This window comes from Delphinapterus leucas, chromosome 15 (genome assembly GCF_059928025.1).
Source record: "Delphinapterus leucas isolate spDelLeu-1000000601 "Yukka" chromosome 15, BTC_Dleu_Yukka2, whole genome shotgun sequence".
In the NCBI taxonomy this organism is placed as follows: Eukaryota; Metazoa; Chordata; class Mammalia; order Artiodactyla; family Monodontidae; genus Delphinapterus; species Delphinapterus leucas.
Genome location: NC_143143.1, coordinates 87,808,528 through 87,831,914, shown reverse-complemented (window position 1 = coordinate 87,831,914; position 23,387 = coordinate 87,808,528). Strand labels below are relative to the sequence as shown.

At 63.7% G+C, this 23,387-nt stretch overlaps 2 protein-coding genes across 2 annotated transcripts; one reads left to right on the top strand and one right to left on the bottom strand.

Annotated features, from left to right (window-relative positions):
• Positions 1-3,453: 3,453 nt before the first annotated feature.
• NKAIN4 (sodium/potassium transporting ATPase interacting 4) lies at positions 3,454-16,296 on the top strand. Its single transcript, XM_022597538.2, has 7 exons — positions 3,454-3,882; positions 8,859-8,996; positions 9,957-10,037; positions 11,116-11,310; positions 15,194-15,435; positions 15,694-15,756; positions 15,894-16,296. The coding sequence occupies exons 1-7, from the start codon at positions 3,718-3,720 to the stop codon at positions 16,126-16,128; spliced, it is 1,119 nt and encodes a 372-aa protein (XP_022453246.2). The 5' UTR covers positions 3,454-3,717; the 3' UTR covers positions 16,129-16,296.
• Positions 16,297-19,283: 2,987 nt separating this feature from the next.
• Positions 19,284-23,138, bottom strand: BIRC7 (baculoviral IAP repeat containing 7). Its single transcript, XM_089897181.1, has 7 exons — positions 22,667-23,138; positions 21,699-21,798; positions 21,294-21,375; positions 21,143-21,209; positions 20,142-20,345; positions 19,737-19,831; positions 19,284-19,580 (listed from the first exon to the last, which is right to left on the bottom strand). The coding sequence occupies exons 1-7, from the start codon at positions 23,028-23,030 to the stop codon at positions 19,353-19,355; spliced, it is 1,140 nt and encodes a 379-aa protein (XP_089753307.1). The 5' UTR covers positions 23,031-23,138; the 3' UTR covers positions 19,284-19,352.
• Between the last annotated feature and the right edge of the window lie 249 nt (positions 23,139-23,387).

Sequence of the window (23,387 nt, the reverse complement as noted above, 5' to 3'; positions counted from 1 at the left end):
TTATACATATACATATGTTCCCATATCTCTTCCCTCTTGCGTCTCCCTCCCTCCCACCCTCCCTATCCCACCCCTCCAGGCGGCCACAAAGCACCGAGCTGATCTCCCTGTGCTATGCGGCTGCTTCCCACTAGCTATCTACCTTACGTTTGGTAGTGTATATATGTCCATGCCTCTCTCTCGCTTTGTCACAGCTTACCCTTCCCCCTCCCCATATCCTCAAGTCCATTCTCTAGTAGGCAAGAGGTTTTGACAGAGCTGAAATTCCTCTAGCCCCGCTGTGAGCTGACCCCACACAGGCCCTGAGGCCGGCTGTTGTTTCTGCCACAGGCATGGCTGAGCTCTGCAGGGTGGATGGGGGTGGCAGAGGGGTGCAGGGGGCCCCCCAAAACCTCAATCTGGCCTCTCCAAGTGTAGTGCTGAATGGTGGCCTCCGGAGGATACACCCCTACTGCCTGGAACCTGTGAACAGGACCTTATTTGGGAAAAGGGTCTCGTCAGGGATTGAATTAAGGATCTCGCATGAGATTCTCCTGGATTACCTGGGTGAGGCCGCAGTGTGTCCTTACAGGAGACAGAAGAGGAGGGACAGACAGAGGAAAAGGCCGTGTGAAGATGGAGGCCGAGATGTGAGTGACGTGGCCACAAGCCCAGGGACGCCTGGGCCACGAGAGCTGGGCTCAAGGATGGGTCCCGCCCTGGAGCCTCCAGAGGGAACGTGACCCTGTCGACACCTTGAGTTTGGACTTCTGGCCTCCAGAACTGGGAGAGAATAAACTTCTGCTGTTTTAAGCTCCACCCCCACCCCCCACCCCACCCCCGCCCAGTTTGTAGTAAACTTACAGCTCCCACAGCAAATTGCCTGGAGGCCTTCTCTGGGTGAGACTGCTCCTCCCCCAGGGACTCAGTCCCACCCTCAGAGCGTCCTGGAAACCAGGGGCACCTCCCCCGACCGTGCCACCTCGGCCCGCAGACCCCAGGGGCAGGCTTTCCTCCAGATTTGCTGTCTGTGCTCAGCTGTGGGCAGTGTGGACATTCCCGGCCTCACCTTGGTGACCCGGCAGCGTTGCCCAGGTGTCAGGCTGCCGTCTGTCCCCCAGCTCCTCGGACGGCCTGCTGGGGGCCTGGAGATAGCCCACCTCTGTTCTCTGCTCATGACTCACATAGCACTGCAGTCTCCTGCTGCCCCGATCTGGCTCAGGCAAGGGGGGCCTCTGATCACTGAGTTCCATCTGGGGGTCTATGTAAAATGCAGAATTGGCAACATTCAGCCTCCAAGAACCGTAGCCCTCTGCCAGGAGGAATACGAAGTGCAGTGTTATGTAAAGTCTCACAGTGCAGAGGGGGCCTAGGGAGAGTCATAGGCTTGTCATCTGTACAACGGGTGGCTCTGCGCCCGGGGTTCCCTCCTGGCCACCCAGCGTGCATGCCCCAGATGTATGGACGCCATTGACCCTGTGCAGAGCTCCACACATCAGGTCAGTGTCCGAGCGGCTCTGGTTGACCCCCGACCCCTCCGCCAGGACCCGTCCTTCTGGAGCGGGTGATGCCCAGGAGGCCTCCAGGAGGTGCCAGCAGGGGAGGCTAGCCCCACTCCACCCCCACCTGGCGACAGCTTTGAAGAGGAGTGGCTGGCCTGCAACGACTTATTTCACCCGCATAATTTTTTTTTTTTTTTTTTTTTTTGCAGTACACGGGCCTCTCACTGTTATGGCCTCAGCCGCTCCGCGGCATGGGGATCTTCCCGGACCAGGGCACAAACCCGTGTCCCCTGCATCGGCAGGCGGGCTCTCAACCACTGCGCCACCAGGGAAGCCCCCCGCATAAGGTTTTCAACGTTGGTTCTCGGCACAGCAGGTATCAGTAACTAGATACCTTGTTATATAGCTGGATACACTCCATTGTACGGCTGGACCACATTTCAAAACGTATCCATCCACTCAGGGGTGCCTGCGTTGTTTCCACTCTGGGCCCTTATAAACGATGCCGCTGAAACACTTGTGTGGACATTTTGGTTTCTTTGCGGTAAATATCTAGGAGTAGAATTGCTGGGTCCCATGGTAACTTCATATTTAACCTCTGAGGACCTGCCAGACTGTTTTCCACGGCGGCTGCACCGTTTTACACCGCTACCAGCAGTGTGTGCACGTTCTGGTTTCTCTGAGTCCTGGCCAGCACTTGCTGTGTCTGTGGATTCCAGCCATCCTGGTGGGTGTGAAGTGGTCTCTCATGGTTCTGAATGGCTTTTCTCTTTTCAGGTGCTTGTCTGGCTTCTGTCTGCAGACAGCGCGGTGACAGCCATGGCCCATGCATCCTGGCACAGGTGGGCAAATGCATGCGGGGGAACCAAAATCACGGAGGGGAAAACTCCGGGTAGTTTGTGAACTCACATGAGTGGGGTCAGGAATTGAGGTTGCCATGGGAAATTGGTCTCAGGTCCCTCCTCTGGGAAGGGGGCTGGTGATAACAGGGTGGCCAGAGCTCCAAGGACCCAATGTCCAGCAACCTCTCTGCAAATGCCCTTGCCTGGAGGTGCTGCTTAGTCTCGAGGCACCCTGTCACCACCGTCACCACGGGGCTGGGACCCTCTGGTTCTGGACTGCTGGACCCAAGACCCGTGGCCCAAGGCTGAAGTGCCACGTGCTGGGCTGCCCCTCGCTGGCCACTCTGTCTGGGTCCTTCTCCCCCCGGGGTCTGACCAGGGCCACAGCCCGCATCCCAGCACGAGACTCACTTGACCATGGGTCACCCTGATATAGAACCCAGCGACTGCCTATGACCAGTGGGGTAAAGCCCAAGCCAGCCTGTGCCCACATCTCCGGCCCCCTCCTTACCTGCCTCACTCCCACCATCAGCCCTACATCTTGCTCAGTCCCACCTCCACACCTCTGCGCATGGAGGTCTTCATCTAGCCCTCCCTCCACCAAGCACAGGTCCCGTGCCCCAAAGCTGCCTACAGCCCAGGGTCTCCCAGGGAACCTCCCCCTCAGGCCTGACCCTGGCCTGGCCTGCAGCCCCCCCCCTCCCCGCCGTGCCTGGGCAGGTGAGCTCCTGGTAGGCTAGACCGCCCCTCCTCCTCCTGAGTCCTCACCCCCGCAGGGGGACCTGGGAGCTCCTGACCTAGTCCAGGATGCCTCAGGGATGGAGTGCGCCCGGGAACCCATTAGGAAGGAGGTTGGGTGGGTGGGTCACACGAGAGCCCGGGGCAAGCGCGGGAGGTGCGGGTGCGGGGCTCGGGGTAGGATATCCTGGGGGTTATCCTGGACTCTATGGGGCAGGTCTGCAGCAGCTCTGGGTCTGCCCTGGGGCCACCGCGCAGCCCCTCCAGCTCCGCACCGCCTGACAAGCTGCGCCATCGCCCCTTTAAGAAGGGGTCCCGCGCCCCCTCCCCAGCTGGCACAAGTCCCCAGAGGCTGCGAGTCGGGCTAGAGAGGGAGAGAGACGCTGCGCAGCTGTTATTCGGAGGGGCGGGGCTGGGCTGGGGGACCCGGGGCTGCCGAGCAGGGCGGGACAGAGGACTGGCTGGGGCTGCGGGGTGGGAACTGGCCGGCCGTGATCTCGAGTCTGTGGGGCGGGGGCGGGGCTGCAGCGGGGGGCGGGGGGGCAGGGACTTCGGGGACCTGGGATCGCGGGCCAGGCGGGGCGGAGCCCTGCAATGGGGGGGAGGGACGCTGCAGAGTGGGGCGGGGCCGGGGGCCGGGGACTGGCGGGGCGGGAATGGGGGAAAGTGAAGGGCGGGGGCTGCGGGCCCAGGCGCCGGGCGTCCCGCGCGCTGGTGGCACCTGGTCCAGACTCGCAGAGGCGGCGCCCGCGGGCCGGGCCGGAACCATGGGCTGCTGCTCCGGCCGCTGCACGCTCATCTTCCTCTGCACTTTCCAGCTGGTGAGCGGCGACCCCTCCTCGGGCCCGGCAGTCCCAGCGCATTGGGGGATCCGGACGCCATCCCCACACTCAGCCCTGCCCGCTGGGTCCGCGACAGCCCCTGGGGGCTCCCGACTGGGCATGGCTCGGACCCGCACGCTTCTGCGGCCGAAGTTCCCCGCCGTCCGGGTGGGGTGGGAAGCCAGCGCCCTATGTGCGACCCCGACGGCCCCTCCGTGCGCCCCGGCGCGCCCCGCCGTGTGTGCGCGCGCGCGGAGTCCGGGCTGGGGGCGCGGGGCGGGGCGGCCGCGGGGTCCGGAGAGACGTGGCAGGTGCTGGGGAGCCGTTGGAAGTGCCTGTCGTGGTACAAAACCCTTCCCGCGGGAGCGCCGGGCTCCGCGATCTCCAAGTCCCGTGCGCGCGGCTGGGAAGGGGCGCCGCTGCGGGCGGTGTCCACACGTGTCGGAAGGTATGTGTGGCCCCGCGTGCGCGCGCAAGGAGCGTTGCGAGGGTGTGTGCGTGTGTGTGTGTGTGTGTTTGTGTGTGTTCCCTTTCCGAAGCCAGCACTAGGCAATGAGTGAGCGGCGGAGTCCAGTTTCTGAGACCTGACAGCCCCTGGTGGCCAGGGTGCTTGTGAATTTGGGAGTGTGTGTCTGTCTGCATGTCTGCCGGTGTGTCTGTGTAGGGGTGTGTGAGCCCCGCCGTGCCCACCCCTGACGCCCCAAGCTGGAGGAGGAGGCCCCTCCCCTTTGCCCTGGCCTGGAGAGTCCGGGAGCGGAGGAGAGGTTGAGCCTGTGCTCGGGGCTGTGCTTCCCTGTCTTTTGTGTCCGGGCCTGCATGCAGAGCTGGGTCCTCTGGATGCAGAGCTTTGTTGGAGGACTTGGGCATCCCTCTGCCAAGTGTCAGTTCTGCTTTTGGAGCTTCAGGAGCTCCTGCTGCCTAGGGGGTGGGGGCTAAACAAAGGTGGAGGCTCCTGGGCTGGGGAGGAGATGCTGGTGAGCCCCTGGGTCCCTGGTCTTAAAAGGGAAATGCTGCTTTGTCCAAGATCCCTGGGTGTGCTCCTAACTCAGCTGGCAGGGTACTTTCTCTGGAGCTAGAGGGCCACGGAGGAGGAAGGGGCTTGCTTCAAAGAGGCTGTGAGTAGGAAGTCCTCCTGCACCCACGGCCATGCACGGATGCGGGTTCTGTCCTTTGCCTGGGGGCAGGGCTTCTGTCCAGGCTGGCAGGGGGCAGAGGTACACAGGCCTGCCTGGAGGAAGGAAGGAGCTGCTGGAGCTTCCCTGTGGAGCAGGCTCAGTGCTGTGGAAGCGAGGGGCAGGGGTGGTGGGGAGTGAGGAGGGAGGTGGGCGGTCTGGGGGGTTTTGCTGGACAGATAAGGCTGAGAGAGAGCCCGGGCCTGCAGAAGGCATGAAGGCCCAGGGGCTGCTCCACTGGCAATAGGGAGCCATCCCGGGCCTTGGAGCAGCGGTATCACTCACTGTCTTGTGGTGGACGGCACACAGGTGAGCCCACCACAGGCCTCTGGAGATCTGGCCGCAGCTGTGGGGGAAGGGCTATCTAGGCTTGAGGGCAGCAGGGTTTCCCTGGATGGGGGCTTCCTGCAGACTCTTTAGTCTCAGCCAGGCGAGCCTTAGGGCCGGGACGGAGCTATGTCCCCATGCGGCCAGTGGCCACAGCTAAGAGCAGCGGACAGCTGCAAACGGCCCTCTGTCCCGGCCGTGCACCTGTCCCTCCTCCGCCGGGTGCAGGGGGCAGCGGAGCAGGAAGAGGTTTGACGCCGCCCACTGCTCTGGTCACTGTGGGGGGCGGGGCGGGGGGAGCCGAGGGGGAAGCCCTGTGGGGAGTCCTCTGCTTTCTTTTCTCTTTTTGACAAGCGTGAGAGTTTTCCTGTTACCCAGCTATGGGACAAAGGCCTGAACATCTCAGAGCCCTCTCCCTGAAGAATAGCGTGACGTTTGTCCACTCTGAGCCAGCTGCAGCACCCTGAGGCCCTTTCCCAGGCTGGGCCCTGGCTCTGATGGGAGCCAGGGCCCAGCGAGGGGTTTGGGACCAGTGAGCAGGCCACTGGGGCACTGCAGAGAGCTGAGCCTTCCAGTACCTTGGCTTAGAAACGAAATAGACACCCCCACCAGCCCCACCCTGCCAGCTGTGGGGTCTCTCTGGCAAGCAGACCCTGGGGGCCGCCCCTCAGACTTAGACGTCAGCAGGGAGGCACAGCCAGGCTGGCCCTGAGTCTGGGCCTCCCAGGGCAGTGCCGGCGGCCGGTGATGGGTCGGGGTGGGGTAGGAAGGGGACCTGGGGCACCCTCACTCCGCCTCCCCGCCCCGTGCATGGCACCCCGGGCGACTTCAAGCAGGGCAGGCGTCCCTGCCCATTGGTCAGGGGCTTCTGGGCACCAAGGGGAGGCCTGGGGCTAAGACTGAAATTTCATTCTGTGTCTAGAACAGGTGCTGTCGGCCAGCTCTGCCCCGAGGCCTGTGTGCGTGCACATGTGTGCTCGTGTATGCGTGTGGGTGCACATGTGTGCGCATGTGTGTGTGTGTGGATGTGCATCTCTTCTTCCCTGCCCCACGGAGCTTCCCACCACAGTGTAGGCCTTTCATGTGTGGCCCCTCCCCCTCCTTTTGCACCACCTCCTTTTGCACCACCTCGGACCTTGGCCCATCCACCCTCCCTGCCCTCATCTGCGGCCAAGGGCCCACGTGGCTGTCCTCCGTGGAGACTGCCCGCGTGGGGTCGAGTCCACCAGCCCACGACTGCCCAGTCAGGCGGGGCCGGGCTCTCGTGAGGCAGCAGAGGCAGGCCCTCTGCCCTCAGATGCTTGTCTCCTTGCCCAAAATCTGTAATTGAGGAGTTTCAATGTGCAGGCCTCCTCTGGGCACCAGGGGCCACGCCAAGATGGGACAGCTGAGCCCTCATGGGCGAGGAGGCTCGTTCGGGGCTAGGCAGTGGCCTAGCCCAGGCGACATCTGTAGACAGACGGACAGACAGACCCTCCTGCTGTCCTGGGTCAGCGCTGCTGACATTGACACGGAGTGGACTGAGGCGCAGGCGTGTGAGAATGCAAGGCACCTGGGGAGAAGTGCGTGTGGCGGGGCTCCCGCAGAGACAGCTGCATGCGGAGGACCCAGGTGAGGCAGGAGTGTGGCTCTGGGAGTTGAGAGATGCAGGGTCTCGGGGACGTGGCAGTGAGGGTCTGTTGGGGGGGGAGGGGCAGGTGGTAGGGCCCGAGCCCACGCGGGGAGCTCAGACTTTGTCTAAAGGGCGTGGGCATCCCTGAAGTGGGGTGTCCCTGAAGGCCTGGGGGGGCTGCTGGCGCCCACCCGCCAGGGAACAGCCTTCCCTGGACACAGTCCAGCGGACTGGGGAGGGGGCTCAATGACTGCTCATCCTCGTGCCCTGAAGCTGGCCCAGTTCACTGCCAAGGTCTCCACTCTGCGCCGTGGCTCTGTACCTACTGTGTGCTTCCTCCCGTCGGGGAAGAGCATTCTGGCGCCTCTCCCTGGGGGTTCTGTCTGGCCACCCTGCTGCGGGACGCCATCCCGCTGGAAATTGCCTGATGGGATGCCCCGTTGTGGGTCTGCTCCCGCCTCCCCACTCCCCACTCCAGCTGTTTTCTAGGGCAGACCCCAGCCCCCCTGCAGGACACGCTTGGAATGCCGCCTCCCTGAGACCTCTTGGAAATAGCTATTACCTGGTCCAGGCCAACCACAGTGGCTGGGCAGTGCCCAGGACGCACCACAGCAGCTGTTTCCTGGGGGCTGGCGGGGGTCCCGTGAGGGCTCCAGGACACAGGCCTGGAGCAGAGGAGAGGAGGGTGGTCAGGGGAGGGCCGAGCACCCGGGCTGCAGTAGGGGCTTCTGTGGCCAGCAGGCCTGGTGACCACAGGGCCGGTCCACAAAGGCTCACCTGGCTGGGCTCTGTCCTTCAGTGCCGGGGGCCACGTGGGAGGGAGGCTACCCCTCGCAGCCCCGTCCCGCCCACTCCCCTCTGTCCCAGCCCTGCTGTGCTGGCCTCAGCCCATCCAGTCCTGAGGAGGGGCATGCGGTGACCTCCCCCGCCCGGCTGTGAGAAGTCTGGCTTCTCCAATGCCGGCCTGAGGCTGCCTGCTGGGAGGGGCTCCCCTCCCTCCTCCGCCCTGCAGGGTCCCCCCCACCCCCGGGCTCAGTGGATGGCCCCCGAGCCCACCTGCTCTGGGTCCAGATGGCTCTCTCGCCTCTGCAGTGACAATGAGTGCTGGACACATGGTGGCCCACGGGGACATTGTGCAGGGCAGCCACGGGCCGTGCTGCTCTGCTGTCCTTTCTCTGCCACCGTCCTCTGGGATGTGCTGGTCCTCTCTGCCCTTGTTCGCCGCACCTTCCTTGCCGTGAATACAGATGGGATGGCATCTGGGGTGCAGTGGCTTCGGTCATACTTTCTCCTGGTGATAAGCTCGGCCCCACAAACATGATGAGTGAATGAATGAATGAATGAGGGAATGCTTTCTGAAGTCACGACCAAGCTCAGATCTGGTCCATCTCCCCTGCGTATAAAACGGCAGGTTTCTTAGGCATATCTGATCCCCTGGCATCGGTCCTCTGTCGGCCGAGCCTGCAGGGTTGGCATCCACAGAGCGGGGGAGCGGTGGGAACGTCCTGGAAAGAGAGGCCCCAAAGCGGTGAGAGAGCCCCACAGACGGGGAGGGTGCTGATCTGGGGGCCCAAGGAGCCCAGTGTCCCACTCGACCATCCTGCCCCACGTTTGCTGTTTGGCCCTGCAGCCCCCGAATTTAGAGCGGCCGCCGTGTTCCCGTTCTGCAGGTGAGGAAGCTGAGGGCGGGGGCTTGTTCCAAGAGGGACACCCCAGTGGTGATGCTTCCAGGCCCGTCGACTTGTTTGGAGATTTTTGTTGCATAGCCGAGACCACAGTGGGCGCTGGATGGTGGCGATCAGGCAGGAGCGGGACCTGGGGCTCCCAGGGGTCCGCCGCCCCTCACACGCCTGCCCTGCTCCTAGGTCACCGCCCTGGAGCGGCAGGTATTCGATTTCCTGGGCTACCAGTGGGCACCCATCCTGGCCACCTTCACCCACATTGTCGTGGTCATCCTGGGGCTCTTCGGCACCATCCAGTACCGGCCTCGCTACATCGTGGTGGTGAGTCCGCTCTGCTCCGGCCCTTCTCCTGTGGGCAGGGGGGCCGGGATGACCGACATGGGGGGCTTCAGTGGCAGTATTTTCCTGGAAGCCATGAGAAAACCTGGAAAGGCCTGGATTTCAGCCGCACAGACCCCCAGGCTCGGACCTTCCCACAGCCTGGACGCCTGAGTTCTGACCTGGACATTGTGGCTTCCGGGTTGCTTCTGGGAAACAGCTGCAGAGCACCTGCCAGGGGCCCAAGGCGGAACTGGAACCCAGCATGTCTCAGCACCCCCTCCCTGCCCGTGGTCCCATGCCCCCGACCGTCCTGCCTCTGGAGAAGCTCAGACGATGTGCAGAAAGTTTTGCTCCAAGCAGAGTAGCATTTTCGTTCAGTACAGATCAGAATAATTGGTCTGGATCAGGGTTTGCAGCAAACCCTCCTGTAAAGGCCACACAGTCTCATGGAAGGTACTCAGCCCTGTCATGGCCCAGACACAGCCTGAGCAGTGCCGCACAATGGGCGGGGCTGCGTCTCAGTAAAACGTGACGAAAGCAGGTACCAGCTGGCAGCCCTCCCCGCTGCAGGCAGCTCTTGGGGGCAATCTTTGGGGTGGGTTTTGGGGGTGCTCTGCCCTTGCTTGTCATTGGTTCATGTGGCATGGGCCACGGGCACCTCTGGGACAGGACACCAAGCTCGGGAAGTGTGCTCTGTGCTGGCCCCCTCCAGCCCGCTGTTCCCCATCTCCTAGGTGTTCCCCGGCCCTGCTGGGGCAGGAGCCTTGTCGCCCTTTTGGCACAGTGTGGGACCTCTTCCCGGTGGGCTCAGGGACACCCTCCGCCAAACGGAGCATCCTGGGCTCCAGACTCGGGGACCAGAGCCCCCCCACCCTGCAGAGGCCTTGTCCTCCAAGGGGGAGGTGCAAAGTCACATTCCCTCCCCCCCACCCCCTCCCCCGCCCTCTCTTGTCTCCACAGTACGCAGTGTGGGCGGCCGCCTGGGTCACCTGGAATGTCTTCATTATCTGCTTCTACTTGGAAGTGGGGGGCCTCTCAAAGGTGAGTTAAGTCATGGGAAACTCACGCAAACGGAAGGGATCTTGGCGAGGGCCCGGGGGCACTGGATGTGTTTGCTTGTTTATCGCGCGGCTCCCCGATGGTGGCAGAGGTCAGGTCTCTTCATGGTTCTCTCCCTCGCACCCTGAACAGTCCCGGCCCATAGCAGCGACTCAGTAAAGTTTTGGGGAAAGATCAGTGATCTGATGGATGGATGAGGGGCTGTGGGCATTGGTTGGCAGGTGGTCTCCAGCTGGTAGTAGATGCACCGGGAAGGCTTCCTGGACGAGGGGGCCTGAAACCTGGGCAGCACCTGGAAGGAGAGTCAGGGCTGCGGAGCAGGAGCAGAGAGACCAGCCTTTGCAGAAGGGCGCAGGCGGGAACACCGCCGGGGCAGCCAGGCAGAGGGGATGTCGTCCCCCTGCCCACCCTCTGGGCTACTCCTTCAAATGCTGATAAAGTCCCCAGGTCCCCCCTGCAGGGGAGGGGACACCTCATCCAAGCCATGTTCTGGGAGCATCAGTGTGAGCAAAGCCTGCCTATGCAGCTGATTCAGGCACTTCACACAAAGCACTGTATTTCATCTTTGCCCAAAGCTCAGAGGGGAGTCTAAGAGCCAGGAGTGGGGTGGCACGGGTGGGCAGTGGAGCAGATGGCCCCTGCTTCCTGGGACTACACCTGGGCAGCAGTGGGGGAAACAGAGGTTAGTTCAGATGTACCTGAAATGGCAGCGTTGGCCTGACATGCAAAGGAGGGGCCCAGGGCACCGTTAGAGTGTGTCCTGGGTGTCTGTCCTGGGCCGGGAGGCCTTCCTGGAGGACGGGGTGTGAGCCAGGGCCCATGGCAAGCACACGGAGGCCTTCCCTACATGGGAACGACTGGGAGGGCCTTGGTGCCCCCTGCTCCCGATGGCTGGAGCCCAAGGGGCCGGGGCAGGGGAGGCAGGAGGGCAGAGTACCCCTTGCGCTTCTCAGGGAGCCCATCTGGGCCGCAGTGGGTGGGGTTTGGCTCTGTCCCTGGTGCTGACCTGGTCCCACACACCCCACCCCACCCCCACCCCCACCCCTCCCCCCTCCCCCAGGACAGCGGGCTCCTGACCTTCAGACTCTCCTGGCACCACTCCTGGTGGCATGAGCATGGCCCGGGCTGTGTGCACAAGGAGCCGGCGGCCAGCCTGGGTCCCCCGGACAGCCAGGCCCTGGTGCCAGGCATTGGCTGCACCCTGGAGCATGGCTACGTGGAGGCCCTGCACAGCGCTCTGCAGATCTTGGTGGCGGTGAGTGGGGGGGGGGGGAGGGGAGGTGTGGCGGGGGGAGGGGCTCATCCTGCTGTGGGCCCCGGTCTCAGCCTTTCCTGTGGAGGCAGAGGAGGTCCTCTGCAGGGGGCGGGGAGCCCCTCTTCACACCGTCCCTGCCCAGAGGTTAAGGAACCGCACCCCCACCCCCACCTGTGTGGCCTGGGCCACCCACTCCGCAAAGTGGGCAGAAAACCAATTCCAACCCCAGGGCTGGCGTGAGGATGAACCGAGGGGACAGAACCTGAAACTTCTGATGATGCAGTGGGGTCGGGCAGGCAGGTAGGACCCTCCGTGAGGGGGATCAAGGTGAAGGCTCCTGCAGCCCCACCCCCCCACCCTGGAGGCAGCGTGGCAGGGGAGGAGGCCTGGGAGCTTCTCCACAGCTCCTCCAAGTCAGAGCGTCTGTTTCCATACCCGACAATCCGACCGTGGGGGCCAGGGGCGGGGGAGACCCAGCCTGGCCTGCACGCTGGCCTCTTCTGCTCCCGCGGCATAGAGAGTAGGGGTGTAGATTCCGCAAGTAAAAATGCAGGACGCCCAGTGAAATTTGAATTTCAGATAAACAGCAAGTTTTAGTGTAAGCGTGTTCCATGCCATGTTTGGGAGCTACTTATACTAAAAATGGTTTCATTCCGTATCTGAAATTCAAACTTAGTCGAGCCTGGGGTGTTTTGTCTGCAGCTCCAGAGAAGTGGTCAGACGGGAAGGGCCGGAGCGGGCTGGACCAGTGGCTGGCAGCCCCGGCTGACTCCAGGGCTCGGGCGGGATGGGTGCGGCCACTGGAGGGCGCTGGTCAGACCTGGAGGCTCCTGACTGCTTGGGTGCTCGCAGGCCAACAGCACCGTGTCCGGCTGGATGCTGGGTTTATAGCACGGATGCTCTGTGCCAACAGCTGACGTTGGAAGCTGAATGCCAGGTCTAGGGCTTTCCCTGGCAGAAAACACGTGACAGTTTGGGTGCCTCTCGAGCTCCCAGGGCTCCCTCCCCTCCTGCTCTTACAGGACCTGCAGAAATCCAGACTTTGGGGCATCTGGGTGCTGCCGGTCCCTCGGGTGCTGGGACATTCTCTCTCCCACCATGGCTCATTCACTGAGGCAAAAAGAGGGCTCTGGTTTTCCCAAAATACTTGGGAACCTGGGTGCATTCCTCGAAAGGAGAAAGAACCGCTTGCCAAGGATACAGGTCAGAGCTTCTGAAATCACGTACAGAATCTGTGAAAAGGTAACAGGAAGCAAGCGGAAAAGAACAAAGGAGGATTCTCCTGGGCGTTTCTGACTGCACGTGATGGCAGAGACAGAGACTTCTCACTTTGATCCTTCATCCCCAGGGATGGGGGTTTCTTTTTTTTGGGGGGGGGTACACGGTCCTCTCACTGCTGTGGCCTCTCCTGTTGCAGAGCACAGGCTCCAGACGCGCAGGCCCAGCGGCCATGGCTCACGGGCCCAGCCGCTTCGCGGCATGTGGGATCTTCCCGGACCGGGGCACGAACCGGTATCCCCTGCATCGGCAGGCGGACTCTCAACCACTGCGCCACCAGGGAAGCCCTCTTTTTTTAATATAATTTTTATTTTATATTGGGGTATATTTGACTTACAACACTGTGTCAGTTTCAGATGTACAGCAAAGTGGTTCAGTTATACGTATACATATATCCATTCTTTTTCAGATTCTTTTCCAGTAGGGGTTATTACACAATATCGAGTAGAGTTCCCTGTGTTATACAGTAGGTCTTCAGTGAAATGCCGGCTTCTAAATACCAGGCAGCCCTCTGCTGCTTGCTTTTGAGGGTCCAGGAGCAGCAGACCCTTGGCTGCACAGTCGGCCGGTGCTGGGGGGCGGGACGGGCAGGTCTGAGAGCCTCAGGGAGGAGCTGGGCCGGATCCCGAGGGCGCCTGGGAGGGGCGGTGGGCGGGCAGAGGTGTGGCAGGTGGGGCGGCCTCCCCCAGCGCCCCGCCCACAGCGCGGGGCTGCGGAGGCGTTTTCAGCACCTCGGCCAGCTCTCGGGCGTCGGGAGGCAGCTCAGGTCTGCCTTGCAATGGCAGGGAGACAGGCACAGAGGAGGCCCCCGACCTGCCGCCTGGAAGGACGGGCTTCCGAGCCCTTCCAGCTCCGTCTCCTCCTTCAAGGCATGTGGGGCGTCAAGGGAGGCTGTTGGGCTTGTTCTTCGGTGAGAGTAACCCCCCTGAGGTCTTGCCACTGCTGATGGGAGGCCAGTCTCTCCTTCCCGTGGCCCTTTGCCCCTAAAGCTGCACCACTGGCTGGCTTCCTGCCCCGGCTGTGGTTGCCCCACAGACAGACCCCACCACCCTCTCTCAGAAGACCCGCTGCAGCTCCTCCATGGCAGGTACCCCCCGCGAAACATCTTTTCTGCTTATTCCCCTGATCAGTCAGGGTCCCAGCAAGACAGTGGTGAGGCACTCAGCTTAGGTTAATTCCCGGGGGCAGGTGAAGGGGCTGTTCTAAGCATAGGTGCCGTGTCGGGGACCCCACGGGATATCCCCCTCCCCTGGGGCTCGTGGCTGAGCTGTTGCCACCCCAGCCTGAAGGGAGGTGGGCAGGAGTTGTGCTGGCAGAGAAGGGGCTGGGGGATACGAGCCCTTCTTCTCCCCCTCCCCCCCCAGTCTCCTGCTGGGCTCCGCATGGGCCAACCCAAGCTGGAGGGCGCTGGTGGACACTGGCCACACCATGCAGGGTGGGGAATGTGGAGGGAGCACCTGCAGGGGCAGGTGGGGCACCTCTGACCCACCACTACTGGAACCTCACTATGTGCTATATCCTCAGGGTCGAGACCACTGCTTGCTATGGGGGTGACCAAAGACAATAGGTGATGCCCCAGAGGATGCTGGGCTGACCTACAGGGCAGAGAGAGGCCAGAGGGCGTGACTTTGCCGTCCTGGGCCACCTCTCAGGTTTCCAGCTTCTGTGGAAGAGGCTCCCCTCCAGGATGAGCTGGGGCGGGGCTGCCCCTCCACGGGTCCTGCCAGCACACGGGGCTGTGGGCCTTCCACGAGACCCTGTGGCTTCAAGATGCATTTTGCTGCCCACTCCGGGCCGCCCTGTGCATTGTCTGTCAGCCCCAGCAGAGGGTCAGGGCTGGGCCCCTCGTTCTCATCAAAGAGGATGCAGTAAACACCATGCATGGAATAACTCCCCCTTCCCCCATGCTTACCATCACCCGGGCTGTGGGCAGTGCCGGCCTTGCCCCCTCTCAACTGGAGCCCTTTCTGCTGCAGTGGCCCTGGTGCCCGGGCATCTGTGGGGGTTTAATGCAGGCCTGTCCTCTTTGCCCTGAAGTCCGAGCATCCTCTGAGGAGCCTGGCTAGTGAACATCTGCCAGGCCAAGCCCTCAGCTCCAGCCAGCCCCGTCCACTCTGCCCCGAGCTGCCCGCTGCACCAAGTCCTCGGTCTGTCTCCCCTGCACTGCTGTGCACACCATGAGCTTGGCTGGCTCGAAGCTTCTCTACCATGGCTTCCAAGGAGGAGAAACCTGACAGTGGTCTGCTTACGGCGAGAGGTGCTGGGGAGGATGGCTTGGCTGTCACAGGGGTGTCAGCCTGTGGGGGCACGGTCAGCCTGGGGGACCTTCAGGCTGCAGTCATGTGTCTCCCAGGGCTTCTCTCTGCATCTCATCCCCCCGTTCAAGCAAGGGCTTGGTCAGCCCCACTGGGGAGTGGACGCCGCCTGGAACTCCAGAGCTAAGGAGGCTGGCAGATCACTCCCCTCGATCAGTGTTACAGACAAGGACACCGAGGCCAGGAGGGGCAGTGGCTGCTTGGTTAGGATGCGCTGGGGCCCACGTCCCACGATGATGCTTCTGTGGCTCCCGGGGCCTCACCCTGAGTGATGTCTCCATGTCTTTCAGCTTGTGGGCTTCATCTGTGCCTGCCACGTGGCCAGCGTTGTCACCGAGGAGGAGGACGGCTGTAAGTGTGCGGCTACCAGCCTCCTGCAGAATGCTGTTAGTGACCTGCTGGCCCCATCAGGCAGTGGGGGAGGGAAAGAGAAGCTGAGGGCTGGCCACAGAGGCCTGCGACCTGGCCTCTTAAATGGGTCCCCGTGCCACGGAGGTCCTGGCCTGAGCAGAGACAGGGGAGGCCCTGGGCTGTGGGCACCAGGGGTCAGTGCACCCCCAGCTCCTCCAGTCTGAGGGCTCCTGTGCTGCGGAGCTGCCCCCCACGATCCCCACAGATGTCACAGGCGGAAGGCTGAGCTCTGACATACAGAGGAAAGTCCCCCTGCCCCGTGCCCCCTTGCAGCTGGGAAGCGGCCCACCTTCAGGCCCAGTGCTAGCGGGGATGCATCTGAGGGGAATTCGCACATCCCCCTCCCGTGAACCCTGTTGACGTTTCCTCTGATTTGCAGCATCAACACTCGGGTGCCCTCGCCAGCGCTGACCACCCCAGGCTCAGACGGGGTCTCGCCGGGGTGAGCCGGGGCTGGGCGCACCCAGGGGGCCCACAGCTCCTGTGGGCAGAGCCTTCCCTGGGATCTGAATCAGAATTCAGAGCCTCTATTCCCAGAGGTCAGGTGGCCGTGGGGTAGGCGGTCCACGTGTCCTTCAGAGACCAGACTCAGTCCTGGACCAGCCCCCAGCTACCCTCGGTTCTGGTGCTGGGTGGCCCCAAACCATCACTCAGCCCACAGCCGGCTGGGAGGAAAGAGAAGGGGCTTCCTGTATTGGTTACATTAAAACGTTTTAGGACGGGAGCCAGCACTGGGGTTCAGAAACGTGTTCGCTTTGCCCAGCAAGCCCCGGCCGCCTATGTGCTGTGCAGACACAGCTTTGAGGCGCTGTGATTGGGGCAGCCCAGCAGGGCACGGGGCAGCCCCCCACTGAGAGCGCCAGCGTCCTTTGAAGCTTTGCACCCAGCGGGAATTCACCCTCTGCTCTCCAGTCTGGGCAGCCCGCGGCCCCTCCCACCTCTGCGTCACCTCCTGAGTGTTTGCACTTGGGAACATTCTCCACTCTGCCGTCCCGTCCATTGTTTGGGTTTGTTTTATTTGGGTCTTGGTTTCTTTCAGTTGATTTCATTTGTGGATTTGACCCATTTCCTCTCTGCCATGTCAGTGAAAAGCCCTCCAGCCTCTCGTTGGAGCAGGCGTGCCTGTAAGCACGGGCGCAGAGCCTGCCCCGCTGGTCTGGCCAATCCAGGTAGCATAGCCGCCAGGCTCCTCTCCTTGGGGAAACCTCACCAGGCGTCTGTCTGCCTGTCCATCCATCATCCATCTGTCTGTCCATCCCCCACTTTCCCACTTGCTCCGTGCCGGCTCTGGGCTGGGTGTGGGGTGCAGAGGCTCTGGGGCTCGGCCCCCGTGCCCAGCAGAGTCTGTGGGAGTCGGGGCTGAGGGGACGCTGAGAGGCCACCACCCAGGAGAGCGATAGAGCGATTTTCCTGGGTCTCACGGTGGCAGGAAATTTGAGGAGTTGGTTTCCTACTTTTGGAGGATCAGACTTCTTCCCTCTTGAAAAGCAGTGTCCACGGCCCTGACCACCCCAGGCCTCAGTGGGGGTGCCTGGGCCACTGGCTCCCCTCCTCCAAAGCGGCCTTTGCCATGGGTCCTGGCCCACATGGATTCCTGAAAGTCGGGGTCAGCAGAGGTGGCTGTGGTCCTTCTCCTGGTAGAGCTGTGCTTCCTCCGTCTCACCCAGGCCCTCAGAGTCAAGCCTGCCCTTCAGGGCCACACCTGCGGCCATCCCTGGGGACCCTGGCCCTCTTGGTAGCCCCCCAGCCCTTCTACCCTATAAGTGAGGCCCCACGTCAGCTAAGGGCCATCAGAGGTAGCAGGCATCCAGCTCCCGTGATGGAGGAGAGGCCTCGCTCAGACCCCTGAGCCAGGGCAGGGTATATGGGAGTTGATGACCCGGGCACACAAGCTGGGAGAACTGGCCAGGCTGGACACGCCTCTGGGCTTTCCCCCTGGCCGTGGAGCTGGGCAGCCAGAAGGACCTAGGGTGAGCCCCTCACTCCGCTCCCAGCCCCCTGGCTCAAACCCCAACGAGATGTCTGCGGCCAGAGTCAGCTCTGCAGGGACAAGGCCCCCAGCTGCCTGCGTGGGGAGCCCCAGTCCTGGCCGGGCCTCGCAGAAGCCCGGCCCCTCCCCGCGCCCTTTTCCAAAGGCCAGGAAGCCCTCCCCTTCTTGGATTTTGTCCCATTTGCTCTCCAACGGACGAGGGCACAGCAGCCCTGCTGACCGCTGACCGCGCCTTCCCTCCGCTTCTCTGCCCCTGCTCACCCCCCACCTTGCCCCGCAGGCTGGCCGGTGGCGTAGGTGAAGAGCACCCATCCCGCCCCCCACCCGCCCCCGCGACCTCCAGCTTCGGTGACCCATGCTGACGGTGAGGAGCCTCCAGGCAGTGGACCTTCCTGCTCCCGTGGCCTTGCAGGCGCCCCCAGGGTCTGGTGACTGGACGTGAGCCAGGGTGGCAGGGCCAGCACCAGGCCGGGACGGCTGCAACTTCTAAAGAGTTTGTTGTTTCCTTTTTCTAAAAAAAAAAAAAAAGACACGAGAAAAAACCTCATCCCTGGCCTCCGGTAGCACTGGGAATGCACTCCATCTACAGCAGGCCTGGGGCTGCTGGCCAAGGAGCCCCGTCCCTCAGATGCCCTCCCCAGGGCAGCCAGACCCCCGGGGGCTGCACACACCCATGCTGGGGCGGGAGGGGGGGGGCTGGCCAAGGGGCCTGCGAGACAGGGAAAGAGTGACCCCACCACGAGGGTCCAGTGAGCCCATGGTGACCTCCACCTGAGCGCGGTGGGAGTTAGGGTTAGGGCCCCAGGTGCTGCGGCCGGTGGGACCCCCGGGGTGAGGGCTGGGCTTGCCCAGGAGCCCACAAGACAAGGGCTTCCTGGTGACAAGCAGAGGGCACTGTTCGAGCCCCTGGGATGCAACAGTCCTAGTGTATCCCAAGGTGCCCACAAGTAGAGGATAGAAAGGAACCTGCCCTCCAGACTACCTTCCCTACCATGCAGGACCTTGGGGAACAATTACAAGTTCAGTTTCAGAAGCAGCCCAAGGCTAGTCCATTCTAAAAGTCCTTAAAATGCTGAAAAGATAAGAACAAGGGAAAGGGGGAAGGGTAAGGGGTGGTGGGAATGGCCTGGAATGGGCCTGGCCTCACCTGCCCTACTGGTAAGGCCAGGGGGGGAGGGGGTGGGACAGACGCCTGGGGCAAGGTGGTGGAGAGGGGGCTGGTGGTTCTGAAACAGAGGCTGCTGCGCACCATCCAGGGAAAACCCACACTTTATTTTGACTCTTCCAAAGCACCCACACACAGGGAAAATGGCCCCCACCCCACACGCCAAGCCGCCTGCAGCTCCATCTTCCGTGCTGGACTGGTCAGTGCTGGACGCGAGCTCAGCCGTGCTCAGCAAGCCACCGAGTGGGTGCCCACATGGGGCCGGTGCTCACAGCTCCTGGTGGGGAGGAGGGCCGAAGCGGCAGCTCCAGTTGGCTTCTCCCCCCGGCTGGGGACCCTCAGCCCCCAGGGAGTTCCCTTCCCTGCCACTTCTCCCCCCGGAGGATTCTTGGAGGGACCTTGGGGCTCAGAGCCTTTGGGAACCCTGAGAAGGCCACGGCTCCTGCCCCCACATGAGCATTGGAGCATCGCGCACCCCTCCCCCACCCACCATGCATTTCCATCGGGCCTTAGATCCCAGGCTGAGATCCCCATCGCGGTCTTATGCTCAGGCAGACCCCAGCGCTTTCTCCTAACAAGGGCATCGTGCAATTCTTCACATGCCTCCAAAGACGTCCTCCCCTTGGCCTGGCTGCTGCCATGTATGCCCAGCTGGACAGGAGGAATTATCCCCCTTGACCGCTAGGAAAACCAAGGCAGAAATGCGCTTAAGCGGGGTGGTAGTGGCCCCCCAGGGTGCTGTGCTGAGAAGGATTCAGAGCAAATATCTGAGCGTCAGGGGAAGGTATGGGGTTGATTAGCAATGTCTGTCAGGATCGGCCCTGCAGCAGGATCTCAGGAGCCGGCGCTTGAGGTCACTGTCCAGGCTGAGCGCTCACCTGGCCTAGGACAGGAAGGTGCGCACGCAGCTGCGGATGGGGGCCCTGCAGATGGGGCACAGCTGCAGGCTGGGGGCGCACTCGGCACAGGCCAGGTGGCCGCAGGGCACGAAGACGACGGCCACAGCGCGGTCCAAGCACACCCTGCACGTCCGCTCCTCCCGCAGGCGCTGCAGCTGCTTCTCCATGCCGGCATCCCGGGCTCCTGGGGCCTCGAGAGCCACCGGCACCCCCTCGGCCTGGGCTCCACCTGGGTCTCCACAGCGGGGACCTGTGACATCGCCCCACACCCTGACCTCCACCCTCTGTACTGGCCGATGGGGAGGCGGGCCAGACCGGGAGTGCCCGCCCCCCACCGCGGGATGCAGGAGGGCCGGCCCGGCCCCCACCCCAGGTGGGCCCTCACCCTCACCTGCCTCCCTGGTGCCTGACAACTGGGCCTCTCTGCTGGACGTGGGCAGCTCCGGCCCTGGGTGGACAGGAGCTGTGGGCAGGTAGAACAGGGGTGAGGCCCAGGTCCCCAGGGGACACGAGGGCTGGCCAGAGACAGCAGGCCACAGGTGAGCCCTAGTACCAGCCCGCTCCCCCACCCACGGTGCTCCAGGATCCCAGAGCCCACTCTCCACCAGGACGCTCGGCCCATGCAGCCCCTCGCGCTGTGGCCCTGGACGCTGCGGGCCGGGCCCCAGGGTGGGGGGGGGCGGCAAGGGAAGGCTGTGCCCAGAGGCAATGAGCAGGGAGAAGTGGGCGGGGTCCAGAGGAGAGGTGGGCGGGGTCCAGAGAGGTGCAGGTACCTCTGGCCCCTGCTGCCCGGCCCCCGTCCTCTTCCTGGAGCAGGTCGGCCACCAGCTGCGACGTGGACACGCCGGTCGGCACCCCTTGGCGGTACTTACGCTGCAGCAGCCCTTGCACCTGGCCCCGCCCGAAGCCCATCCGGAGCACGGCCTGCACTGCTGGGCACTGGCTCCAGGCGGGCCGCTGCTGGTCGCCCCCGGCATCTGCAAGGCAGGGCGAGGGGTGCTGGACCGAGGGCAGTCAGGGGCCAGGGCCTCGGGGTCCCGGCAGAGAGGCAGCGGCCCACCACTGTGGCACGTCACCAGGGCCACCTCAACACAAGGGGCCCTGTGGCCATCACAGCCACTCAATCCATGTCCGAGTCAGGGCTGTGTTCCCAGGGCCTGTGTCAGAGGTGCCGCCACACCGGGAAGATGGAAACCTGATCACCAAAGCAGCCATGGACAGAACCCGACTACGTGCCAGGCGCTGCTCCCGGGGCGACACACAGACCCCTGTTTAATCCCAGTCGAGGCTGGCACCAGCCCCATTTCACAGCTCAGGGCACTGAGGCTCAGAGAGCACAGTCAGGACCTGAACCCTGGAGCCCCTCAGACCCTGCCCCCGCCCACCCCCCGCCCGGCACTGATGGAGAGCAGAGCTCCGTGCCGCCGGCCCCTCTGTGCTGGGGATGGAGGCTGGTCGGCTCTCGCGTGTGGTTGGCTGCCGCCCTGGCAGAGGCCGCCCAGTGTACGGCAGCCTCTCCCGCCCACGCCCCCGTGCCAGCCTCGGGGTTGGCTGTGCACACAGAGGCCAGCTCAGGGGTAGCAGGGGATGGCTTTGGCCTCCCTGGAGCCCCGGACACACACGCAGTGCCTGTGTGAAGCCCCCCGTGAAGCAAGCCCAGGCAGCACCCTTCACTCTCCCTAATGTTCTGTAGGGGGGATACCCAACGGCTCGGCCACAGTGCAGGAGGGAGGTGCCCCAGGGAGCCAAGCTCAGGCTGCGTGTCCCGGCTCACCTGAGGGGGTGGTGGGACCTGCGTCTTCTGGTTCCTCTGAACGGTCCTGGAAGGAGCCAGAGAATACCTGTGCCCCAAGTAGGCGGAGGAGCAGGGGTCGGGGGGACCCTCACCACCACCACCCCAGAGCCCTAGGGCAGGCAGAACTCACCCAGGAGCCCGGCACACAGCAACAAGACTCCTGGACCCTGCAGACAAAGTCCCTTCCTTTTGTCCGGAGCAGGAACTCACACCTGAGGAAAGCGAGTTCGGAAGCCCCGTGGGCAGTGGGCAGTGGGCTGGGGCTGTCAGAGGACCCCCCGCACCGGCCAGGTCTGGCCCCGTGGACCCCTTGGGCCGGGGTCCCACCTTCTGCCCCCGCTTCCCCCACCCCTGTGGGGGCAGCTGGGGCTCCGGGGTGGTGGGCGCTTGCCGGGAAGCTGTTTTGGAGACAGACCCTTGAACATCAAGGGAGAAATAGCAGAAGCGCCGTCCCCAGATAGTCCCCCCCACCCCGGTCCCTGAGACTCGACACCCCCGGGACTGGGGAAGGGAGGCTGGCCCGCAGAGCCCGTACCTGGGGAACCACCTGGCATGCTCGGTCCAGGGGTCGTCGCCTTGCTCCCAGCTCTGCAGACCCCCGTAGCAGAAGAAACACCTCACCTTGTCCTGCTGGCCTGGGATGGAGTCAAGACACTGGTCCTGACCTCGCCTGGCCCCTTGCACAGCCTGTGTGTCCCCCAAGGCCAGGGCTGGGCGCTCCCAGGTGGCCTTTCCCTCTGGGGCAGGGGCTCTCTGGGGTTGCTCGTGAGCCTTGCAGGCTCCCACTGGCCTCTGCCACCCCTTTGCCCAGCGTTGTCCTCAGAATTCACGTGTACCCCATTTTCTCGACAGTGGAATAGGGGTAACGATGTCTGGGTACTTGCCAGGATCGAGGTGCACGTTGGGGAAAGGGATGCAGGGGGTGTCCACAGTATGTATGGAAAGGTGGGGGCAGAGCCCTGGTGCCTCGCACCCCGCACCTCTGCCCCAGGTGCCCCCTCCTCAGGATGGATTCCCAGCGATGGCAAGAAGGGGAGCTGTCTGCTGCCAGGCTTGGTCCTAGGGGCTCACGACTCCACCGGGGGATGTGGACCCTCATCTCTGTACCTCCGAGACCCTCACCCCTGCCTCACCCCCTACGATCAACAGACTTGGTGCACAGACCACAGATCAGGGGCTGCTACAGTCACATCCCCACTACCAGCCCTCCAAGAGCCTATCCCTGGACTCCCGGGGGCCCTGCCGGTGCCCGCATACCCCCTTCTCCTCCTCCTGGCTCCCCCGTCCCATCACTGTCCCCCCAGCCCAGGGTCCAACTGTCCCGTGCTGGTCTGGCCTCTCCCCAGGTGCGCGTGTAGGTCGGAAGCACAGGAGAGACTGCAGGGCGGGGGGCAGGCATGGAAGGGCTGTGGGGACCCTCCCTGTCCCGGGGGCAGACGCCGTGGAGAAGGTAGAGCCCAGTCCAGAAGGATCTGCAGTGGCGCCCAGGCCCCTGGGACTCACCGGTGTGGAAGAAGCCGGCAGCGGCCAGCAGCTCCGGCGGCACCACGGCGCTCAGTGGCCAGTCACAGAAGGAGGCCAGCCGCAGCTCCTCGGAGCCCATCCCCGGGAAGGCGGGCCTCGCGGATGGGGCATCCCCGGCCCCGTATTCCTCCTCCTCCTCTGCCAGGGGGCGCAGCTGGCCCAGGATCTGCCCGTCCATGTGGTCCTGGCCTCCCCAGGACAGGGCACTGTCAGGGCGCTGGCCCTGAAGGTGGCCGCACAGAGAGTGGGGTCGGTGGTGCCCCCAAGCGGGGCGGCCGCCAGCTGCACAGCGGCTGGGCTCCAGGCCACAGCACCAGCACTTGGTCCCGTCCTCGGACCCCATAGAGAAGACAGCAGCCGTGACAAGTTCTGTGGCAGGGATGGGCCCCTGGGCAGCTGGTTCTGGAATGTGCTCAGCCAGCCTCCCCAGGGCTCCTGACCCCTGGGCCCTGCCTGGGGACAACAGTGGCTGGGCAGGCACGGTCCTGCCCCCTAGATGCCCCGGGTGGGGGAGCAGCCAGGGGACTGGGGGTGGGGGCCGCTGGGGCCCACCACTTTCTGGAAGGGGCCAGCGTGGCAGCCTGTGTCACATGCTCACTGCAGAGGGAGTGTCACAGGGCTCCGGGGCCACTGTGAGGGCTGCGGCTCTCACTCTGCTCTACAGGGGAAGGCGGTGTCCCTTGGCACGAGGGGAGGGTCC